General features: G+C 37.2%; 2 protein-coding genes across 2 annotated transcripts; both read right to left on the bottom strand.

Moving 5' to 3' along the window:
- Positions 1-15073: 15073 nt before the first annotated feature.
- LOC145105495 (uncharacterized) lies at positions 15074-15560 on the bottom strand. The gene is made up of 2 exons (XM_079042586.1): positions 15157-15560; positions 15074-15110 (listed from the first exon to the last, which is right to left on the bottom strand). Exons 1-2 carry the CDS (start codon positions 15558-15560, stop codon positions 15074-15076), a joined length of 441 nt encoding a protein of 146 aa, XP_078898712.1.
- Positions 15561-15597: 37 nt separating this feature from the next.
- Positions 15598-17189, bottom strand: LOC145105496 (uncharacterized). Its single transcript, XM_079042587.1, has 5 exons — positions 16801-17189; positions 16393-16751; positions 16263-16301; positions 15829-15923; positions 15598-15732 (listed from the first exon to the last, which is right to left on the bottom strand). Exons 1-5 carry the CDS (start codon positions 17187-17189, stop codon positions 15598-15600), a joined length of 1017 nt encoding a protein of 338 aa, XP_078898713.1.
- Between the last annotated feature and the right edge of the window lie 4712 nt (positions 17190-21901).

Consider the following 21901-nt stretch of genomic DNA (forward strand, 5'->3'; position numbering starts at 1 on the left):
CCTAACAGTTACGCGGAAGCCATGGCAGGCCCTGAGTCAGCCAAGTGGAAAGAGGCAATAGACAGCGAGATACAGTCCATGTATGACAATCAAGTTTGGAACTTGGTTGAGAATGTACCAGGTCGTAAGACTGTAGGGTGCAAATGGATCTTCAAGAAGAAGACCGACATGGATGGTAATGTACACACTTATAAGGCACGACTGGTTGCAAAGGGTTTCTTACAAACTCCGGGAGTTGATTATGATGAGACCTTTTCTCCAGTGGCCAAGATTAAGTCTATTAGGGTTCTGTTAGCCATAGCCGCATTTCATGACTATGAAATATGGCAAATGGATGTCAAAACCGCTTTCCTTAATGGAAAGTTGGCTGAGGATGTTTACATGAGTCAGCCAGAGGGTTTTGTCAACACAGAGTACCCTAATAGAGTGTGTAAGCTTGAGAAATCCATTTATGGGTTAAAGCAAGCACCTCGCAGATGGAATCTTTGCTTTGATGAGAAAGTCAAGGAATTTGGCTGTTCTAGGAGTGAAGATGAATCTTGTGTATATGTCAAGGCTAGTGGGAGTATAGTTAGCTTTTTGGTATTGTATGTGGATGACATACTACTCATAGGAAATGACATCCCAACTCTGCAGGAAGTTAAGTCCTGGCTTGGGAAGTGTTTCTCTATAAAGGACCTAGGAAAAGCTGCCTATATTCTAGGGATAAGGATCTTGAGAGACCGGAGTAAAAGACTAATTGGACTTAGTCAGAGTACTTACTTGGATAAGGTGTTGAAGAGATTCGGCATGCAGGACTCCAAGAAAGGAGAGTTACCCATCCAGAGTAACGCCAGATTGAGTAAGACACAAAGCCCTAGTACTGAGGCTGAGATAGCAGAAATGAGTCGAATACCTTATGCTTCGGCTGTAGGATCGATCGTGTATGCTATGACGTGTACTCGACCTGATGTAGCCTTTTGTTTGAGCATGGTTAGCAGGTATCAGGGGAACCCTGGCAAGGCACACTGGACTGCGGTAAAGAATATCATCAAGTACCTACGGAGGACTAAGGACTGGGTCCTTACCCTCGGTGGGAGTGAAGACTTGAGAGTTGTAGGGTATAGTGATGCTAGCTTTCAGACTGATAGGGATAATTTCCGCTCTCAGTCAGGCTGGGTCTTTACCTTAAATGGAGGAGCAATTTCTTGGAAGAGTTCCAAGCAAGAGACAGTGGCTGATTCAACTTGCGAATCAGAGTATATAGCAGCTAGCGAGGCAGCAAAGGAGGCGATATGGCTGAAGAACTTCATTGGAGACCTTGGAGTTGTACCAGCTATTAAAGAGCCAATGGAAATTTTCTGTGATAGTGAAAGTGCAGTTGCCTTAGCCAAGGAACCAAGGGATCACGGGAGATCCAGACACATCGACAGAAAATACCATTTCATCAGACATCGAATAGAAGAAGGACTCCTCGTGGCAAAGAGGGTATCATCGGATGAGAATCCAGCAGATCCCCTCACGAAGGGACTGACTCGGGTTAATCATCTCCAGTATGCTCGGAGCATAGGGCTGAAGGATGATATTAGATTTAGTAGTTAGATAACCTTGAAATTTATAAAGTGTAATTGACATTAGATGATGAATAAAAGGTGTTTTATTTATGAGTAAAGTGTTGCTATCTCTTGTCGATCGTTTACTATATTTCTTTTGCATGTTTTGACTTCCAGAATAATTATGTTTGGTATATCATATTATTCGAACCTCCACAGTCGGTCATATGTCGGAAGTAGGTATGAATCAAGACTGTCGTGATTGGTTGCAGAGGTCTAAGTTGTTGGACATGGCCACAACACTCATGAGTGCTCATAAGTTCTGAGCATTGGACTCAACCCACGCTCACTGGAATCACTTCATGGAATTTATCTCGAGTGATCGTGAGACGCTAATATCATATAAGTCTTCAAACCTAGAGATATGATTTGTTACTTATGAGTTGGTTATGCATTGATTGTACGTTAACGCATTGGTAACTCGATGTTATAAAACGTGCTTTTGTGTATAATTCAATGAGTGGTAGAACAAACATATGAGTCGAAGTTTATCTGTTCCTTCTTGGATTAGAAGCTGATATCTGGGCCCCTCGATGATTTTGTTTTGACCTATGTACCGGGCCCGGTCAGAACTAAGTTGATGTGTTCAATTAAGTTCTTTGTCAAACAAATCGGAAATCGGGAAACAAACTGCTGGACAGAAAGTAAGACACTATTCCATGTATTTGTCTGGCTGATATCTAGAACAGAGGATTATATGATCACTTATCTTAAATGGCGTATCATCATCTTCTCAGTTCTGAGAGACCTTGAAAGAGCTACGATTGCCGATCGGTTCCTGAAGTATTGCAGTTATAGTTATTAGACTTATCCAAGTGGGAGACTGTTGGATAAGGTGTCTAAGTCCATAACTATTTCTGGTATGTACTTGACCCGACCCGGCATGGTCCATTTGGGTTGCATGGCACCATGCAATTGGATAAACTAAAATGAGATAAATAACACTGATGGTTTATTAATATATTATAAGTTCTAATATATTAATAATATTATTTAATTAGTTTGATCAAGAATTAATTTAGAATTAATTAAGTGATCAAAAGATAACTAATTAAATATATGGGTAGATTATGTAAATCTTCCATATCTTATATAGTGGGCTAAGAGGCTCCATGGATTATCAAGTTGGGTTCCACCCATAGGATGCTCCATGGATGCTCCATGGGAGTTACAAACCCATGGGTCATGGAAATGAAGAGTCATGACACATTAGGGTTTACATGGTGTAACCCTAGATGTGTTAACACTATATAAGAAACCCATTCTCCACCAAAATAGGCTACACTAAGAAACAAGAGGGCTAGCGCCGATTTTGCAAGTGTAAGATTCTCTCAAAGTTTACTCCTTTGCATTTGGTGTTGTGTGAAGCATTTGAGGCATCACACTTGGGGTGCTAGGCTCACAAGGTTTCAAGGATCATAATCAACAACAAGGTAAGTTATTCTATCTTTCATTCAAGTTAAAAATGTTCCCCATGTATGCTAGATAGGAATATAACCTTGGAATTCAACTTTGCATGATTATTAGACAAACATAGATCCAAGGTTATTAGGGTTGCATGTATACTTAGGAAGTGTTAGAATGCTCAAAACCCATCAATATCATGGCTGGATTCCATATCCCCGGAGACCCGTACTATCCCAACAACGGCAATGCAGGATGGTTGGGAGAAGAACCAGAAGATGATCACCCAATCCCTTTGGATGATCACCAAGCTGAAGGCTTTTCAGATGGTTCTGACTCAGAGCCGGAAGTCAACAACCTACCCCCGGTAGCTCAAAACCCAAACCCAAATCCTAACCCTCGTCCATCATTTCAAGGCCCCACACCTCTGTGGGCAACAAACTTGAACAGATGGAGTCACGAGCAAGGTCAGCCGTTACCTTACAACGGAGACCGAAGTTTCTATGACTTAAGCGAGGGAGGATCAGCGGATAGAATCTTGCCTATTCTAGTCCGCAGGGTTGCTCGTACTGATGAGTAGGGTAGAACGGCTATCCATCAAATTCTGCAGGTTGATGCTGACACTGGAGTCAACACAGTCCGCATTCGTCAGCTGGAGTTTGCTCGCGAAAGGACTCAGAACCAGAATGCAGCTCTGCTGAGAGAACTTGCTGAGACCCAAGCCGAAGTCCTGGAACTTCGAGCTCGGCAAGTAAGATCCGAAAGGCGCATGAGGGACATAGAACGACTTCTGTCGGAGTCAAGAACTCACTCTAGTAGTTCTCGTCGCAGATAGAGTCTCCTCGACTTCTCTTTTGGATATAACTTAGTTTATGTAAAAACTCTAGTCTAATTTCCTATCTTTGTTAAAACTTGGACCTGTTAGGTCTTGATTAGGTGGTAATTCTGTCAAAATTTTCCCATCTTGGTTGATGTAAGACCTACTTCTAGGTCATTTTTCCCGAACTTGTTACAACTGTAATTCCAGTTTTATTGACAGATATCTAATCTCGTGGAAATTAATATCCAAATTCTATCATCTTTTGGTACTAGATCTACATTCAATCTTGCTATTCAATTGTGCTGTTGGGCTACGGAGAGTAAGTCCATGAGTCACTCTCATCATTTATCCTTATTTTAATTCTTATCAATATCATTCTACCAGCACCAGTGGTGCTGAAACGCCTGTTCACTCTAACCATGGTGAAGCCCCTGTGCGCTTGAGAGAGTGCTCCTACAAGGACTTCACCAACTGCAAGCCATTGTCCTTTAAAGGGACTGGCGGAGTCATTGCCCTCTCGCAATGGTTCGAAAACACGGAGTCGATCTTCGAGATCTGCTCATGCCCGGAAAGAAGCAAAGTCAAATTTGCTGCGTGCACCTTCGAGGCAAAGGCCCTGACATGGTGGAATAGCCATGTTAAGTCACTATCTCTTATAGTGGCTAATGCTATGGGCTGGGAAGCTCTGAGAGAGCTAATGATTGAAGAATACTGTCCGAGGGGCGAGATCCAGAAATTGGAACAGGAACTATGGTGCCTAACCATGAAGGGCTCCGACATAGTTTCCTATACCGCCAGGTTCAGCGAGCTGGTGGCCCTCTGTCCCAACATGGTTCACATAGAGGGAAAGAAAATAGAGAGGTACATATGGGGGTTGGTGCCTCTATTCCAGGGTAATGTTTTGGCTTCACACCCCACTACATTCGATAGTGCCAAACGGTTGTCACAGCGGCTTATTGACCATGGGGTCCGTACCCCGTCAACAACAACAACCCTGGCCATCTCGGAACCCTCCAAAACCGTTGATTCTAAGCGGAAGTTCTGGGATGACAAGAAGAAGAAGAAAGCTGCCAAAAAGCAGCAGGTCGTGGCAGTACATGCTGCGATAACACCTGCCGCTGCTACTCCGGTCAAGCAGTATGCTGGAAGTTTGCCAAAGTGCAACAAATGCAACTTCCACCACATCGGAGCCTGCCGGGAAATGCAGTGCTCAAACTGCAACAGGAAGGGGCACACTGCCCGTTTCTGCAAGGCTCCGGCGAGGCCAATCAACCAAGTCCCCGGCACAGGAGTGGGCCAAGCTTGCTACGATTGTGGCGAGGCGGGCCACTACAAGAGGAACTGCCCTAAGGCAGGGAATGCCGGTGGAGTAGGAAGGGTTCTGGCTATAGGCCACGGGGAAGCGGTTGCCGACCCCACAGTGGTCACTGGTACGTTTCTCCTCGATAACTCTTATGCATGCATACTATTTGATAGTAGAGCGGAGAGGAGTTTCGTGAACCAAAAATTTGCTCATTTACTTAAGCAAAAATCACGAGCACTTAAAGAACCGTTCACTGTAGAAATGGCTAATGGGAAGACAGAGAGCACTAGCAGTATATACATAGGATGTACCCTAACTCTAGATAGCCATTCATTTTCGATCGACCAGATGCCGGTCTCAATTAAAAGTTTCGACGTCATTATCGGCATGGATTGGTTGAGCCTTCATCGTGCCGACATCATGTGTTATGAAAAGGCTGTTCGCCTTAATCTGCCGTCTGGCGAAACTCTAGTAGTTTATGGCGACAAACCCGGCATGAACCTTCGTATCATCTCAAGCATTCAAGCCCAGAAATTCTTGCGAAAGGAATATCGCGCATTCCTTGCTCATGTTGTGGATGTGAGCCAAGAAGCGAAAGACATTAAGACCATTCCAGTAGTACGTGACTTTCCCGACATATTTCTAGAAGAACTCCCAGGATTACCTCCGCAACGTCAAGTCGAGTTCAGAATCGACTTAGTTCCAGGGGCTACCCCAGTAGCCAAATCGCCCTATCGTCTAGCACCTGCAGAGATGCAAGAACTGTCCAGTCAACTTAACGAATTGCTCAGCAAGGGCTTTATAAGACCAAGCTTCTCACCCTGGGGAGCTCCAGTCTTGTTCGTCAAGAAGAAAGACGAATCGTTTCGTATGTGCATCGACTACAGGGAGCTCAACAAACTGACCGTCAAAAATCGTTATCCTCTGCCTCGTATTGACGATTTATTTGATCAACTGCAAGGGGCGAACTTCTTTTCAAAAATCGATCTAAGATCCGAATATCACCAACTACGAGTGCTAGGGGAGGATGTCCCGAAGACAGCCTTCCGAACTCGTTATGGGCACTACGAATTTGTAGTGATGCCGTTCAGATTAACCAACGCGCCCGCGGTATTCATCGATTTAATGAATAGGGTGTGTCGTCCTTACTTGGATCAGTTCGTCATCGTCTTCATCGATGACATACTTATCTACTCTCGTAGTAAGGAGGAGCATAGTCAACATCTACGACTAGTCTTAGAAACGCTGTGTTCGGAGAAGCTCTATGCGAAGTTCTCGAAATGCGAATTTTGGATCCGAAGAGTCGAATTCTTAGGGCATGTGGTTAGCGAAGAGGGAATACACGTGGACCCTTCCAAAATCAAAGCCATTGAGAGCTGGTCAGCATCGAAGACGCCTACCAAAATTCGTCAATTTCTAGGCCTCACTGGCTACTATCGCAGGTTCATACATAACTTCTCCCGAATTGCGAAACCTCTTACAACACTGACCCAGAAGGGTGTGGCCTTTAACTGGGAAGAGAAGCAGGAGAGAGCGTTCCAAACGCTCAAGTGAGCCTTGTGCACCGCACCAATACTATCCCTCCCCGAAGGGATAGAAGACTTCGTTGTCTAATGCGATGCATCAAATCAAGGGCTTGGCTGTTTTCTGATGCAGCGAGGTAAGGTCATCGCCTATGCCTCGAGACAGCTGAAGACACACGAGGTCAACTACACCACTCACGATCTTGAGCTAGGAGCAGTTGTGTTTGCTCTGAAGATCTGGAGACACTACCTATACGGTACGAAGAGCACTATCTTTACAGACCACAAAAGCCTACAACATATATTCGACCAGAAGGAGCTCAACATGAGACAACGACGGTGGGTCGAGCTACTGAGTGATTACGAATGCGAAATTCGTTATCATCCGGGTAAAGCCAACATAGTAGCTGACGCCCTAAGTCGGAAAGAATACTATGGTCGTAGAGTCAAATCATTGACTATGACTATTCATTCACACCTGTCCATGCAAATTAAGGAGGCTCAGCTCGACGCTTTGAAACCTGAAAATGTGGCGAGTGAATCCCTGAGAGGGATGGATAAGAACTTGGAAGTCAAAGGTGGTGGAGCCTTATATTTCATGGATCAGATCTGGACACCGAAACACGGTGGTTTCAGAGACTTGGTCATGACCGAGGCGCATAACACTCATTATTCCGTCCACCCAGGTTCAGATAAGATGTATCTGGATCTTAAAAAGCTATACTGGTGGCCTAACATGAAATCAGAGATTGCTACCTTCGTAAGTAAATGCCTTTCTTGCGCCAAGGTCAAGGTCGAATACCAGAAACCCTCAGGTCTTCTACAACAGTCGGAGATACCAGAATGGAAGTGGGAGCGGATCACTATGGACTTCATAACCAAGCTGCCCAAGACAACGGGTGGACTTGATACCATATGGGTCATCGTCGACAAATTGACCAAGTCCGCATACTTCCTGCCTATCAAAGAAACAGACAATATGGAGAAGCTTACAAGAACCTACATACAAGAATTTGTACGACTGCACAGTGTTCCCATATCCATTATCTCGGACAGAGATAGTAAATTCACTTCGAGGTTCTGGCAGTCGCTATAAAGTTCCCTACGAACTAGGCTGGACATGAGTACAGCCTATCATCCACAGACCGACGGACAAAGTGAGAGGACTATCCAAACCTTGGAAGATATTTTGCGAGCCTGTGTGATCGACTTTGGGAAGGCATGGGATACTCATTTACCCCTTGTCGAATTTTCCTACAACAACAGTTATCACACGAGCATAAAGGCTGCTCCATTCGAGGCCCTCTATAGCCGAAAGTGCAGATCCCCTCTGTGTTGGGCTGAGGTGGGTGATACCCAGTTAGCTAAAGGACGAGCTCCTGACAGCACTCTCACGGGTCCGGAGATCATACGGGAAACGACAGAGAAGATCGTTCAGATTCGTGAACGATTGAAAGCCTCTAGAGACCGACAGAAAAGCTACGCAGATAAACGAAGGAAACCGTTGGAATTCTAGGTGGGCGACCGTGTTCTATTGAAGGTCTCACCCTGGAAAGGCTTAATACGCTTCGGAAAGCGTGGAAAGCTAAATACAAGATACATAGGGCCTTTCGAGATTCTCGCTAGAATCGGCCCTGTAGCTTACAAACTTAACTTACCTCGTGAACTCAGTAACGTACATTCTACTTTCCACGTCTCGAACTTGAAAAAGTGTCTGTCCGACGAGACTCTTGTGATCCCACTCGACGAGATCGAAATCAACGAGAGCCTCAACTTCGTGGAAGAACCAGTAGAGATCATGGACCGAGAGGTCAAGCAAACGAAACAAATCCGTATCCCGATAGTGAAAGTTCGCTGGAATGCCAAGCGGGGACCTGAATTCACTTAGGAGCGCGATGATCAGTTGAAACTGAAATACCCTCATCTTTTTACTTAGTTATTTGTAACTACTTATTTGCTTAAACTCTAATTTCGGGATGAAATTCCTTCTAACGGGGGGATGATGTGACAATCCGAAATTTCTAGCTTGTATAATGATGATATATGGTCCACTAGCATGGCCTAGACAACTCCGGCGCGCCAGCCTCGCCTGGCGCTCCCTTGCCAGCCTTGCTGGGGACTCTCCCACCGGCCCGGCCTGGCTCTCCCTTGCCAGCCCTGCTGGGGACTCTCCTGCCGGCCTAGCCTGGGGCTCCCTTGCCAACCTTTCCTGGTGCGTGCCCGCCAGCCATGCCTGGTGCGCGCCTGCCAGCCTCGCCCGGCGCCTCCGGGCGGCCTCCCCCAGCTCCTTGCTTGCTGGGCCTGAATTGGGCTGGTCCAAGGCCTGACCTAATTGTCCCCTATATAATGAACAGTACCTCCTCCATGGAGGAGGATCCTTCCCCTTGGCTCAGCCGCCATACTACACTCCGGCCGGGTGGCTTAGCCGCCACCCGCCGCCGTCAGCCACCATACACCACCACTAGCACCAAGATGGTTCCCTCCAGCTATGGAGAACCATCTCAGATCTTCTAGCTGATCTAACTTGACCGTCGGAGTCCGCTCCCGGGGCACAGTCCCTGGGACGGCTCTAATGACTTTGCACTGTGATGTCAGATCTCCGCCGCAGCAGAAGACCAGAAGATCCGCCGGAGGTCGATGTCGCATCATATAAACATTCAAATTTATCAGAGTTAGTATTGTTTGTTAACTTTTAGCCCTATTTGGAGTCTATTCGAGTATTCTAAACTTAGTACATCAAAGGAATCAGTGTTAGGATGAATTGGTTGAAGTTCTAGTCATGAAGCAAACCGAAAACCTCCTCAAAAAGGAGTTTTCGGTCAAGACCTTAGAGTTTTCGGCCAAGGTGACCGAAACCCCATCCTACATATATATTTCATGATCATTTGGATCATTCTTTCCTTTTCAAAGCTAGAAACATCCATTCTCTCTCAAGTATCATCGAGTTCTTCACTTTGATCTTCAAAATTGTAAGAATTCTTTCCATTTGATTTGTTGTTACAAAGCTTTATCTAGTACAACCCTTTGATTTCATCCATGAAATCATCTTTTTTAGGTTAGATCTTCAAGAACACCAAGAACACCAAGAACACACACTAGTGTTTTGGTCCAAAATCAACTCTATTAGCCTCTAAATCGTAAGTATTACTTCCCTATACTTGTTATCTAGTTGAAACTTTTGATTTAGGGCCTTGAAATCATCATTTATCCAAGAATAAAAGGCGTTTTCGGTCTAGTGCATCTCCTTAGACCGAAAACCTTAATGAAGGGTTTAAAATGACATTAAGCCTTTCCTAATACTTAGTATTGAGTCTAGAACACTTCATTGATTGTGGAAAGCCCTTAAAAATCACCAAACATCATGAGTTTTCGGCCAACCATTTGGACCGAAAACCCTTTTGGGCCGAAAAGCCTTTGGGCCGAAAACCTACTTGGACCGAAAACTCCAATGAGAGGCCATACTCCCCTTAGATGCAACCCTAATGTACTCCTAGCACTTGAATCAAAGTGTTATACATGTTTTAGGGTGTCTTTACTTAATTAATTAGTTGTTAAGTGACTAATTGGATACATATATGTGTCAATATATGTTAAATAGGATCCGTGTGTGTGCTCAAGTCTTCACTTGACACTTAGCATCCTATACCATCCGTTCATCCAAACCACTCACTACATGTGAGTTCATACCCCTTAATCAACCTTTTAAATGTTTTTATGGGGGGGAATACAAGTAGATACAGTATAGTTATTATATCAATCACATGTGATTAATGACTATCAAACATATGGATTTTCTTACTTTTCAAACTGGTTTATCAAACAAACTACTTCAAAATGTTTATCAAACACGTTTGCATGTTAAACTCTTTATCAAACTTGTTTCTTTATGCAAACTGCTTTCAAATCGTTTTATGAAATGACATCAAGTCATCAATATTTATTAAAACTCTTCAAAAGGTTTTACAAAACTTCTTTGTCTTTTAAACTAATATATTTTGTTAAATGTGTATCTATGTAGATATAGTTATATAAGTAGGAATCAAAGGACTTAGGACTGATAACTCACCCTACCTCCTATTCCTTGTTTGGTTGTGGTCTTAGGGTATCGGTTGTTTGTCCGAAGGTCGTTTGAATCTTAGTTATATATTATGCATATGTGTATAGATACAAAAGTTCCTTCTTTCAGTCCAATACCTTTGGGTAGCAAAGGTATACAAACATGTTCATTTATACAAACAACATTGCTAGTAAACTATAATAGGTATAGTTTAGGAAGTTACAAATACTATTACTAGAACAATGAAAAATACAATGAGTCAGTTCATTCATGAGTCATAACATATAGTGATGAGAAACAAACGATAACATACAGAGAGAACATACATGCATACTAGACAGAGAGAGAACATACAATACAGCTAGTACATACTTTACATTATACAAGAGAACATACTATTATGAGAAACAGAGAGAACTTACATACATACTAGACAGAGAGAGAGAACATACAATACAGCTAGGACATACAATACATATACAAGAACACTACAACAGTTATGTGAGCCACGTAACGGGGCATGGCATCACCTGCCATGGCTCGTTTTGTATCCAGAGTCTCCTAGAAGGAGAGCGTTGAATTTGTGTATAGATCTATACTGGATTGACTATCCTACACCTTGCTGCTCGCTACAGTGGGACTTGCAAGTCTACGGGTGCCAAATGTCATTTCTTCCGACATCTTTCATCGTCGTGTTTTTAGTCGGTAGTATGGTACAAACATATCACATGGTACTTTAAATAACAATTGGTTTAAGGTAGTTAGTACATCAGTAGTTACTTAATACAACACTACAGTACTATTTTATTTCCCCATTGCATTCACTTTGTGATCTTCTCACGATGAACAGTAATGTAAACACTATATTTTTGGTTAATGATAGTCAGAATTGGGAAATTACATACTCTTACAAGAGATACACATACAAACATTTGATGCCTTGGTAGAAGGCTACTTTTAGTAGAAAACATAGGGTTTTCTAGGAGATACAAATATTTACAAACATTTACAAACTTATACATCAAGTACATACAAACATTTTCATACAAACATTTGATGCCTTGGTAGAAGACTACTTTTAGTAGAAAACATAGGGTTTTCTAGGAGATTTCAAACAATTACAAACTTATACATCACATACTTACAAACACTTTCATACAAACAATGACACTAAAATACTTATGATCTCACCAGCTTTAAAGCTGATAAACTCTTTCAAAATAACTTGTATTCTCAGGTCACCAGTAGACAGGTACCGGTGCCAGGTTTTGAGAAGATGGAGCTCGTTCAAGACTCATCTTTTATTTTGATTTACATTTTTAGTGTCTTATACACTTCACAGAACACGCTTGTATTAAATTATATTATTAATGCAATGGATGATGTTGTTGCTTGTTTACTACTATTCATTGTTGTGATACTATAAATGACGTCCTCCACCCCCGAACGTTTCCGCCGTTCTGGTTTTGGGGTGTGACAGTGAGAGAGACCGGCTAACCAGCAGGGGTCGCAGTAGGCAAAACGAACATAGAGTTCAAGGTCTAATTTAACATAGTTAGATGTTTAGTGGTTAAATGGAGACGAAATCAAAAGCTGCATAATCATTTAAGTCAAAATGTTTTTAGAATATTTTGAGATATATAGACAGGCCCGGTTTAAGAGGGGGGCAAGCTGGGCCACTGCCTAGGGCCCATGTCAATTTGAGGGCCCCAATTTTATATCAGTATGTGTTTAATAATAATTAAATCAAGTTCCAGTGGACTTGGTAGGATCATTTTCTTATTTGATGAAGCACCTTGGTTCAATTCCCTGGAGTAGTAGTCTTTTTTACAACATTATTGATCTTTTGTTTTAATTAATCCGACTTCAAAGTTTATTTCCTTGCAATACACCATCAAATACGTGTTCAATTATTCTTTTTTTTTTCAATTTTTTTCACCTATTTTTACTTTGCTTTAACAATCAAAAAAATAATAACACATAGTCGGCTAGATGGTTTATATGTTTGATTTTATTAGAATGTTATGTAATAATATTGATTTTGACATTTTTCTAATTATTTTATTTAAAATTCATTTGAAGTTATTAACATATAATTCTATATAATAACAATCTTTTGTAATAAATTACTAAATATTTTGATTTCTTAGCTGTAGTTTGTCTATCGCCAAGATTCTTCGAAAAAAATTAACTTTGATTTAATTATTATATAATTTTTGGTAATTTGAAGGCGTTTTTTTTGTTTTTTTGTTTTTTTTTTGCCCGGGCATCAAATATCTTAGGACCGGTCCTGTAATTCTACTACAATTGCAATACTATCCCATACTAATAAAGATGGGGAAATACGAGAACCAAAAAAAAGCCCGATTTTATTATGAGAAACGCCTCAATACAGTTGAAAATTTAATTATGTCATCTCTTACAACATCATAGTTTATATGGCTTGTTTTTTCGATTTTAGAAAACTAGGTAACTTTACCTTGGATCCTACGCTGACACAGTGAGCAGGATGTTCAAAATAAGGAGGAAACCGCACTCATCAGTTAATGTTTTCTTTAACAATTTCACCACCACTTGCCAGTTGCCAGTTGAGCAATTAGACTGCAAGTACAATGTTAAGCAACTATAAGTCTATATAATATTCACACAAAGTCAGATACACTCCAACAAAGGTGCTGCTATTATATAATATTATCACGTGCCGTATCATGTGACCACACCCCTTTTTTGAAACTCTTGACAACATCTAATCTTGAATAATAACTTTGAATACTACAGTCAAAGATCCATCACATGATCTCTCTGCAACCTCTACATATGCTTTCAAAATCCAATCACTTGTTCAGGAATGGATTCTCACTCTAAAACAATGGCTGCTTTCTTTCTGGCTCTTCTCTTTATTCTTGGTTCATGGCCTGGTTTCGTTCAAGTTCAAGCAACACGACTTCTATCTACAAGCGTAGTTTCCACTTCTTCATCTTCAGAGAGTACTTTCAAAGGTCTGCATGCAAACAGAAAGGAACCTTTCAAGAAGGTGAAATCAAGCTTTAGGAGGATACCACCAAGCAGATCAAATCCCACACAGAACAAGTAAGTAACTTGACAAAAAGATATCAGAGATCTATCATGTTCTTAAAAGATATAGATGCAGTTTTTGATAGGTGTAGCTGCATAGGAATAGATTGTTATTTTTGTATGTTTAGATCAAGGGCTAGTATGAGGTTTCGAGTGTCTCTTTTTAGCAAGTCGTTAATTTTTTTTTGTTAAATGTAACCAATAGTTAAGAGATGTGAATACAAAATTTTCAATTATATTTCCATGCGTATTTAACAGGATCAATTTTTGTCCCCAAAACTGATGTAGTGAGGTTATCAATTTGTCAAACAAAGTATGGTGGACTTGCTTGAGTCCATAGAGTGCATGAATGAGTTTACAAACTGTAGTAGGGTGCTCCGCCTTGATGTACTACCCATCTGGTCAAGGGTGAACTTACATACATTGAAACCACCTGTGTCTATTGACACCCCTTGCTTTAGAATTTTTTATAAAGATTATACTATAACTTTTACATGGACATACTAATGAACTTATAGCTGGAATTCTTATGAGTGCAATGTTGGCAACACAAGAAATTTTAGTAACTTTTTGGGTTTGATATATGATTTTGATTCACAGAATTTTGAAATAATGAAACCAGATTATTAAACATATGTTTTAGGAGGGCAATTAACAAAAAAAAATCTTTCTATAACTATCATCATATATTTTTAATTTTTGATTCAAATACAAGATAAAATAACATGGTAGGTTGGAACAAAAATATCCAAAGCGAAGAAAAAGACCCCAAAAAAACCATAAAAAAAATTACAATGTTTTTTTGGCCTTTCGGTCTGCCCCGGTCTCTACCCTCTCTTGTAGCTTCTCTACTGTTTGCTCACCTGAATTGCTCCTCTTTGTCTCCTTCCGGTCCCCCATCTTCATTCTTTTGTTGTTTTTACATCCTAGATGGCTAGAAAGTAGTAAACAATGAAACAATGCAATTTTTTGTCCCCGTCCGTCTGTGCCTCCGCCAACAGGCGACTACATGCTTCTCTAAACTCTCTAGTATCCTTTTAAGGATGAATTTCTCACATTCTCTCTTCTTAAATTGAACTTTCAATATGTGGTTATATTGATAACTAAAGGATTATGCGACATGGCTTACATGTCTTTCATAAGCACGAGGTGCTAACTTGGCCCCGAGCCTCGTACGTATAGCTACACAACACTCCCATATGGAGCAGGCGATCATGCCCCGTGTACACTCCAGTGGCGAATCTAGAACTAAAAACCACGTGGTTCCTTATGTAAATGAAATTGAAAAAATATGAAAGATTAAAGAATACTAGTGGTGGCGGGTCGGGTTGCATGCCTAAAATATTTAAACATCAATTCAATAGTTATAATAAAGTTATTACAATTGAACCCTACGAGGTCTTATATCTTGAAACATTTTCACAATTGTGTCATTACCGATGCCTTTTAAAACATTTTTTTCAATATACGACACTAAACTATCACTTAAAAATTGATCACTCATTTTGTTGCGTATATCAGTCTTTATTAACTTCATTGCTGAAAATGCACGTTCCACACTTGTTGTTGCTACGGGTAAGATTAATGCAAGTTTCACAAGAAGATAAATCTTGGGAAATATTATATGCTTCTTTTCTTGGACCATCTTTTTGGCAAGGTCTCCAATGCTCTTCAAATCATTAAATCGTTCGTCTTCTCGCACATCTTTAATGTAATTTCCAAGCTCCACTTCAAGAACTCGAAGATCATATTCTGTTGGAAACTCTTCCGGATAAAGTGCAGCCATTTTCATTATTTTATCCAAATCAAAGGCTTTGAAAGATTCAATGGGGGCACAAACAAGCAATTGAAAGAAGTAAATTCGTGTTTACTTCATTAAAGCGATGGTTTAGCTCTTGAAGTTGCATATCAATCACCTCCTTAAATACATCAACTTGATAGTGGTGCAAGTTGTTAACCTTAAAAATATATATACAAATATATTAGTAACTAATGATAAAAGACAATAAATTTATAAATCAATGTGATAGTTTCTAGTAACAAAAATTACTAACCTGTGAACCTCTTCGACGACTGTATCCATTATAATATTCATCTTCGAAATCCACGACTTTAACTTCGTTTTTAGCACAAAACAAAGTAACTTTCTCTAAAAGTGGTTCCCATCAAACATCCCTAATTTCTTGAATTGCTTTTTTTGAGCTACTTACTTGATTCATGACATTTACGATATCTTGATCTTTTCTTTGTAGTATTGCATTCAAATGATCCGTCACTCCCAAGATATTAACCATCAAATGTAGACAAAACACAAAATCAAACGATTTTAACCACTTTAAGATGCGAATTGCTTCAGCTCAACGATCACGATCACTATCAAATTCACCAAGGTCTTCAAGTACATCACAAATGGAAGCATATATGGTCTAAATATTTAATAAAGATGCAAAATGAGAACTCCATCGAGTATTAGATGGCCGTTTAATACCTACTTCTTGATTCAAACCGGTACCACTCTCAAGCTCACCTAAAATAAACCACATACGAATTTAATTAGTCGAATAATTAGTATAAACAACTAAAAATAATTATAATTTACAATTTAGTATTAACCATACCTTCAGCCAGTGCTGCCATAACTTTAGCTGCTTGTTTTTTTCTTAATTTATCTCGTCGTTTGTAAGAAGACCCAATAATATTTAACAAACGAGAAACCACATCAAAGAAATCATTAACCGTCGTGTGATTCTTTGCAACAAACACTAGGGCTAATTGTAATTGGTGAGCAAAACAATGAACAAAGTGTGCAAATTTTGTTTCATTCATAATCAAAGTCTTCAATCCATTGAATGTACCACTCATGTTACTAGCACCATCATATCCTTGTCCTCTAATCCTACTAGGACTCAAATTCCATTTTGAAAGCATATCATAAATGGTAGCCTTTAATGATAAAGTTGAAGTGTCATTAACATTTCTAAGGCCAACAAACCTTTCTATAACTTCACATTTTTTTATTAACAAACCGCAAAACCAATGCCATTTGTTCTTTACATGACACATCACGTGACTCGTCTACTAAAACTGCAAAAAAGTCATTTCCAAGATCTCCCGTAATAACATTTAAAATTACATCTGAACATGCTTGCACAATATCTTTTTGGATTTCACCGCATTTCATTTGTGCATTTTTTGGTGCGTTCTTTAACACAACGCGATCTACAACATCACATCGATCGGCTAACCACTGTAATAGTTCAAGAAAGTTACCTTTATTGTCCGAGTCTTCTTTCTCGTTATGACCACGAAATGCTAACCCTTGTCGGAGTAGGAACCTAACACAATCAATTGAAGCATTCAAACGAGTACGGTATTCTTTTTCTTGCAAAGTAGTTTGTTTCTCAAAAGCAAACATGATGGATTGTCTTTGGTTCATCAAACTTTGACACTTTTGGACAGCAATTGTGTGTGGAGTTCCTTCTTTGTGTTTATCTATTCCTGATTTCCTATCTGATCATTAATTTTTAAATTGAAATGTTTTCTATTTTTTTTTCTTTTGGCTATATATATATATATATATATATATATATATATATATATATATATATATATATATATATATATATATATATATAGGGAGTGGTTCAAATGAGAACCACAAAAGATTAAGAACCCTAAGAACCCTCATTTAATAAGTGAATATATATTGTGAATATTATCAAGTACGTTAAAATCCTGATTTTTGTCTTTTTGGTAAGAAAATGGCAAAATCGTAAAAAAAAAATGGTCTAATATTTTCATGCATGCATTCATTCATATTTTAACACAAAACTTATATAAAATACAATTTTATACAGTCTATTTATAGTTTAATACACAAAATTACAACTTAATAGAACTTAATTTACACTAATTCTCAAATTCAGAGAAGTCAAACCCAAACTTTACCACCACCACACGCCGCCACCAACCACCTGTGCCAACATTACAACAATTCTTTCTTCCAAATGAGATTTGTATAAAGTCAGGCAATGACAAGTTAAATACTACATTCATTAATTCACCTATTTTGAAGTTAATGCAAAATAATTATAAAAACTAAGGCATTCTTACATATTTATACAACATAAAAAATAAATATATTCACAAGAAATTAATGCAGATTTTTGTACATAAATCAGTCATATTTTAATACAAAAATTATATAAAAAATCACAACAACATGCAGTCAATTCACAACTTAATATAATCAATTATTGTTTAATATATAAAATTAAACCTTAATATAAAAAATTAACAATTTAATACATAAAAATGTCATATTCTTAATTAAAACATATATTTATATATTTAGATCTAGAGGTTGGTGTTTTTTCAAAGTTTAATTTACATAATATTCACAATTTAAATTTTATATAATTTAGTTAAAATTAGAGAAAATCATATATGTGTATAATGATTCTTTCTTCTCATATTTCAGAAGCAAAAAGAAAATTCATAAAAATTTAAAATCTTAATACAACCAATTCACAAATTAATACAATCATTTCACAATTTAATACATAAAATTCACAGCTTAATACAATAATTCATAGTTTAATTCATAAAATATATATATGCATAACTATATTTTTTAATTTAATACTAACAATTATACGTTCATATCTAGAGACATTTTTATCTATTAAATTGTGAATTTATTATACTGAGCTGTGAATAAATTTACCGCTTAACACAACAAATTCACAGTTTAATACAATACATTCACAACTTATTTACAAGTATAATCTCATATTTCAGTGTATAAACAACTCATTTATATTTTAATACATACATAAATTATCTCATACTTCATAAACAAACATCAAAAGAAAAATATATATGTGAATCATAAAAGAGGATAACTTATCTGAAAATGCACCAAGCACACCTAGATCTAACTACATCTGAGAAATTGGTGCGTCTTTGGCTTTAAATCTAAAAGATTGATGACATTTGGTGGCTTTTCAGACGATCTGCGGCGAGGAAGCTTGTTAGAAAACAAAAAGCTTTATGAAATCACATCTAAATGTCAGATCTGATCAGATCTATGTAGATCTGGTATGGTGCGATCAACAATGATGGAGAAAAACTAATTTGCAGCCATATAGTTAATTTACAATTTAAAACACAAAATTTACAACTTAATACACAAAATTCACATGTTAATACAATAAATTCACAGTTTAATACACAAAAAGTATAATTTCACAACCATATTATCAACTTAGAACTCTTAATACAGTCAATTCACCGGTTAATACAAAAAAATTACAACTTAATACAACAATTTCACAATTTAATATACAAAATTCACAATTTAATATAATAAATTCACAGTTTAAACAAAAAATTCACAGTTTAATATAGCCGAATCACTGTTAAAATACAAAATTCACAGTTTAATGCATTCAATTTTTAATTTAAAACACAAAACTCACAGCTTAAGACAATAAATACACAACTTAGTACACAGAAAGTATGTATTTCTAGCCATATTATCAAATTAAAAGTCTTAATATAATAAATTGACAGTTTAATACACAAAAAGTATAATTTTACAATCATATTATCAACTTAAAACTCTTAATACAGTCAATTCACTATTTAATACAAAAAAATTCACAAATTTAAAATAATTCACAATTTAATATACAAAATTCACAACTTAATATAGTCAATTCACGGCTTAATATAGTCTATTCACTGTTTAAATAGAAAATTCACAGCTTAATACACCCAATTTATAGTTTAAATCACAAAACTCACAGCTTAAGACAATAAATACACATCTTAGTACACAAAAAGTATGCATTTACACCGACAATATCAAATTAAAAGTCTTAATACAATAAGTTCACGGTTTAATTCAAAAAAATTCTATATTCTCAACTTAACAACAATTAAAACTAAGATTAACAAAATTAGACGACATATGAAAGAATAAAACATTATATTCACACCTTAACAAAATGAAAAAACGATAAAAAAAATTGCATCATAGATATATGATACACGCAATTCATAAAAATCAAACGTATCGACACAATTCCATGAGAAAAAAGCTATTATTTCGTTAAAGGCATATCGTGATATATAAAACCATTGGTAAAGCAAAATCATAACTATGTGTTCAAAAAATGTATTAGACGCGGGCTAAACACGCGATCATTAGGGGAGCCGAAAGAGAAAAAAAAATATAAAACCGTATAAACAATATCAATTTGTTTCATTGTAATAATATACAAAATGTTTAAACAAAATAATTAATAAAAAGTTATCTTAAATTGGTTATCGAAGATCTAAGAAAACAATTAATATGGAATATGTATGTCTTAACAGAAATTATTGTTTACAAAATTGAACGAACCTAGAAAATTTTCTACATGGAACAAATTAACTCAAAAAACTAAATATACTTATACAAATTATAGTCCATCTCCATACCAGAATTAAATAATATAAATATTTACCTAAAACTTATTTCACAATTAGTTTTTAAATAAAAAAGCTTATATATGTATATCGTAGTTTTTGACAATTAAAAGTCATTATCAACACAAACATTATTTTGATTTACCTTATTTTCATATGAAATATATATAAAAACATATGTTAACAGTACTTTTTTAACAATAAATATAAAAAATCGTATGTAATATCAGTTAATATAATTAAACAAATATAATATTAAACTAAGGTGTTGTTTGTTTTTTCTGAGGAAAAATATATGTAGTCTGCGGAGCACATCTGTAGACCTCTGCAGTAGAAGAGGTGGACCAACGTCTGCAGTCTGAAAAAAGAAGACTGTTTGTTTTTTTAACATCTGCGGGCTACTAAAATAAACTGAAATTTAAATAAACCGATTTTTTTAAACTTCAAAAAGTGATTTTTTTAAATATTTTTATGACTTTGTTATAAATAATTAACGAATCTAGATCATTTTTTATGTATTATTGTATAAAAAATAAAAATAAAAATGATATGAAATAACGTATATATTTGATAAAACCAACAACTTTGGTTGTAAAGTTATAACTAAACATTATAATTAGTGATCAAAGAATTTGATATATAAATGGATGGAAATAAACTTCGATTTTTTCAATTAAATCCATTAAAAACGTATCATAAATATTTTTTCTCGAGAAATTGACGATATTGTATTAAATAATGTTTTACAAAATTTGGCAAAAAAATATAATAATATATTATGATTTTTTTTCATATTTATATAAACAACTTCAACAACTGTTATTGTAATAAATCTTTATTTATAAATTTGTCAAAAATATCATGTTTGTATCGTCAAACGTTTTTTTTTAAGTTTTGTAATATTTTTTTCAAATTGTTTATCATTAATAAAGTTGGAAAAAATATAAATTAAAAAAAAAAACTTAAAAAAAACAAAGATATATATGTTTTTTTAGGCTAGAAGATGTTGGTCCACATCTGCGCCAAGAAGAGGGCGCGCAGACATTTGTAGGTCTGCAATCTTCAAAAAAACAAACAGTCTGCGAAGGCTAATGTCTGCGCGTGGTCTGCGCGGCGCAGACAGAAGAGGTCAGCAGATCTGCAGACAAAAAACAAACACTACCTAAATATATTATCATTACTTTATGAAAGAGAAGTAGCTGTGTACCACTTTTCTAGTTATCTTCTCCGACATGTTCCCCTTCCTCCAATTTATATCAGTTCCTTTTTTTTTTTACCCTTTGTTAGATTTAATGGTTGCTGATGAGAATTTATTTGATTATAGAAAGATTAATGTTCTCAAAGTTTGTTAGGCTCATGCTAGATCTATCACTACCATCGGCATCCCAAATCACTATTCTTCATCTCATAGTAACATTCATAAAACTACTATCTATTGCTGTAAATAACGCAATACAACATAAGGACTTCAATCACAAAAACAAATCTGAAGTCATTACCTCGATATGAGTGAAACTCCAGTTGATTTAAAGAATGCTCGTTGTGAAGGACATAATTTCATATCTGAAGAGGTTGAGACGTGCATCGATGAACACAGTGTGAAAGACATCGATCTGAGCATAAGTTGCGACATATGAAGGCCCTTGGTGGTCA

This window comes from Lactuca virosa, chromosome 4 (assembly GCF_052849685.1).
Source record: "Lactuca virosa cultivar CGN04683 chromosome 4, Lactuca_virosa_CGN04683_v6, whole genome shotgun sequence".
In the NCBI taxonomy this organism is placed as follows: Eukaryota; Viridiplantae; Streptophyta; class Magnoliopsida; order Asterales; family Asteraceae; genus Lactuca; species Lactuca virosa.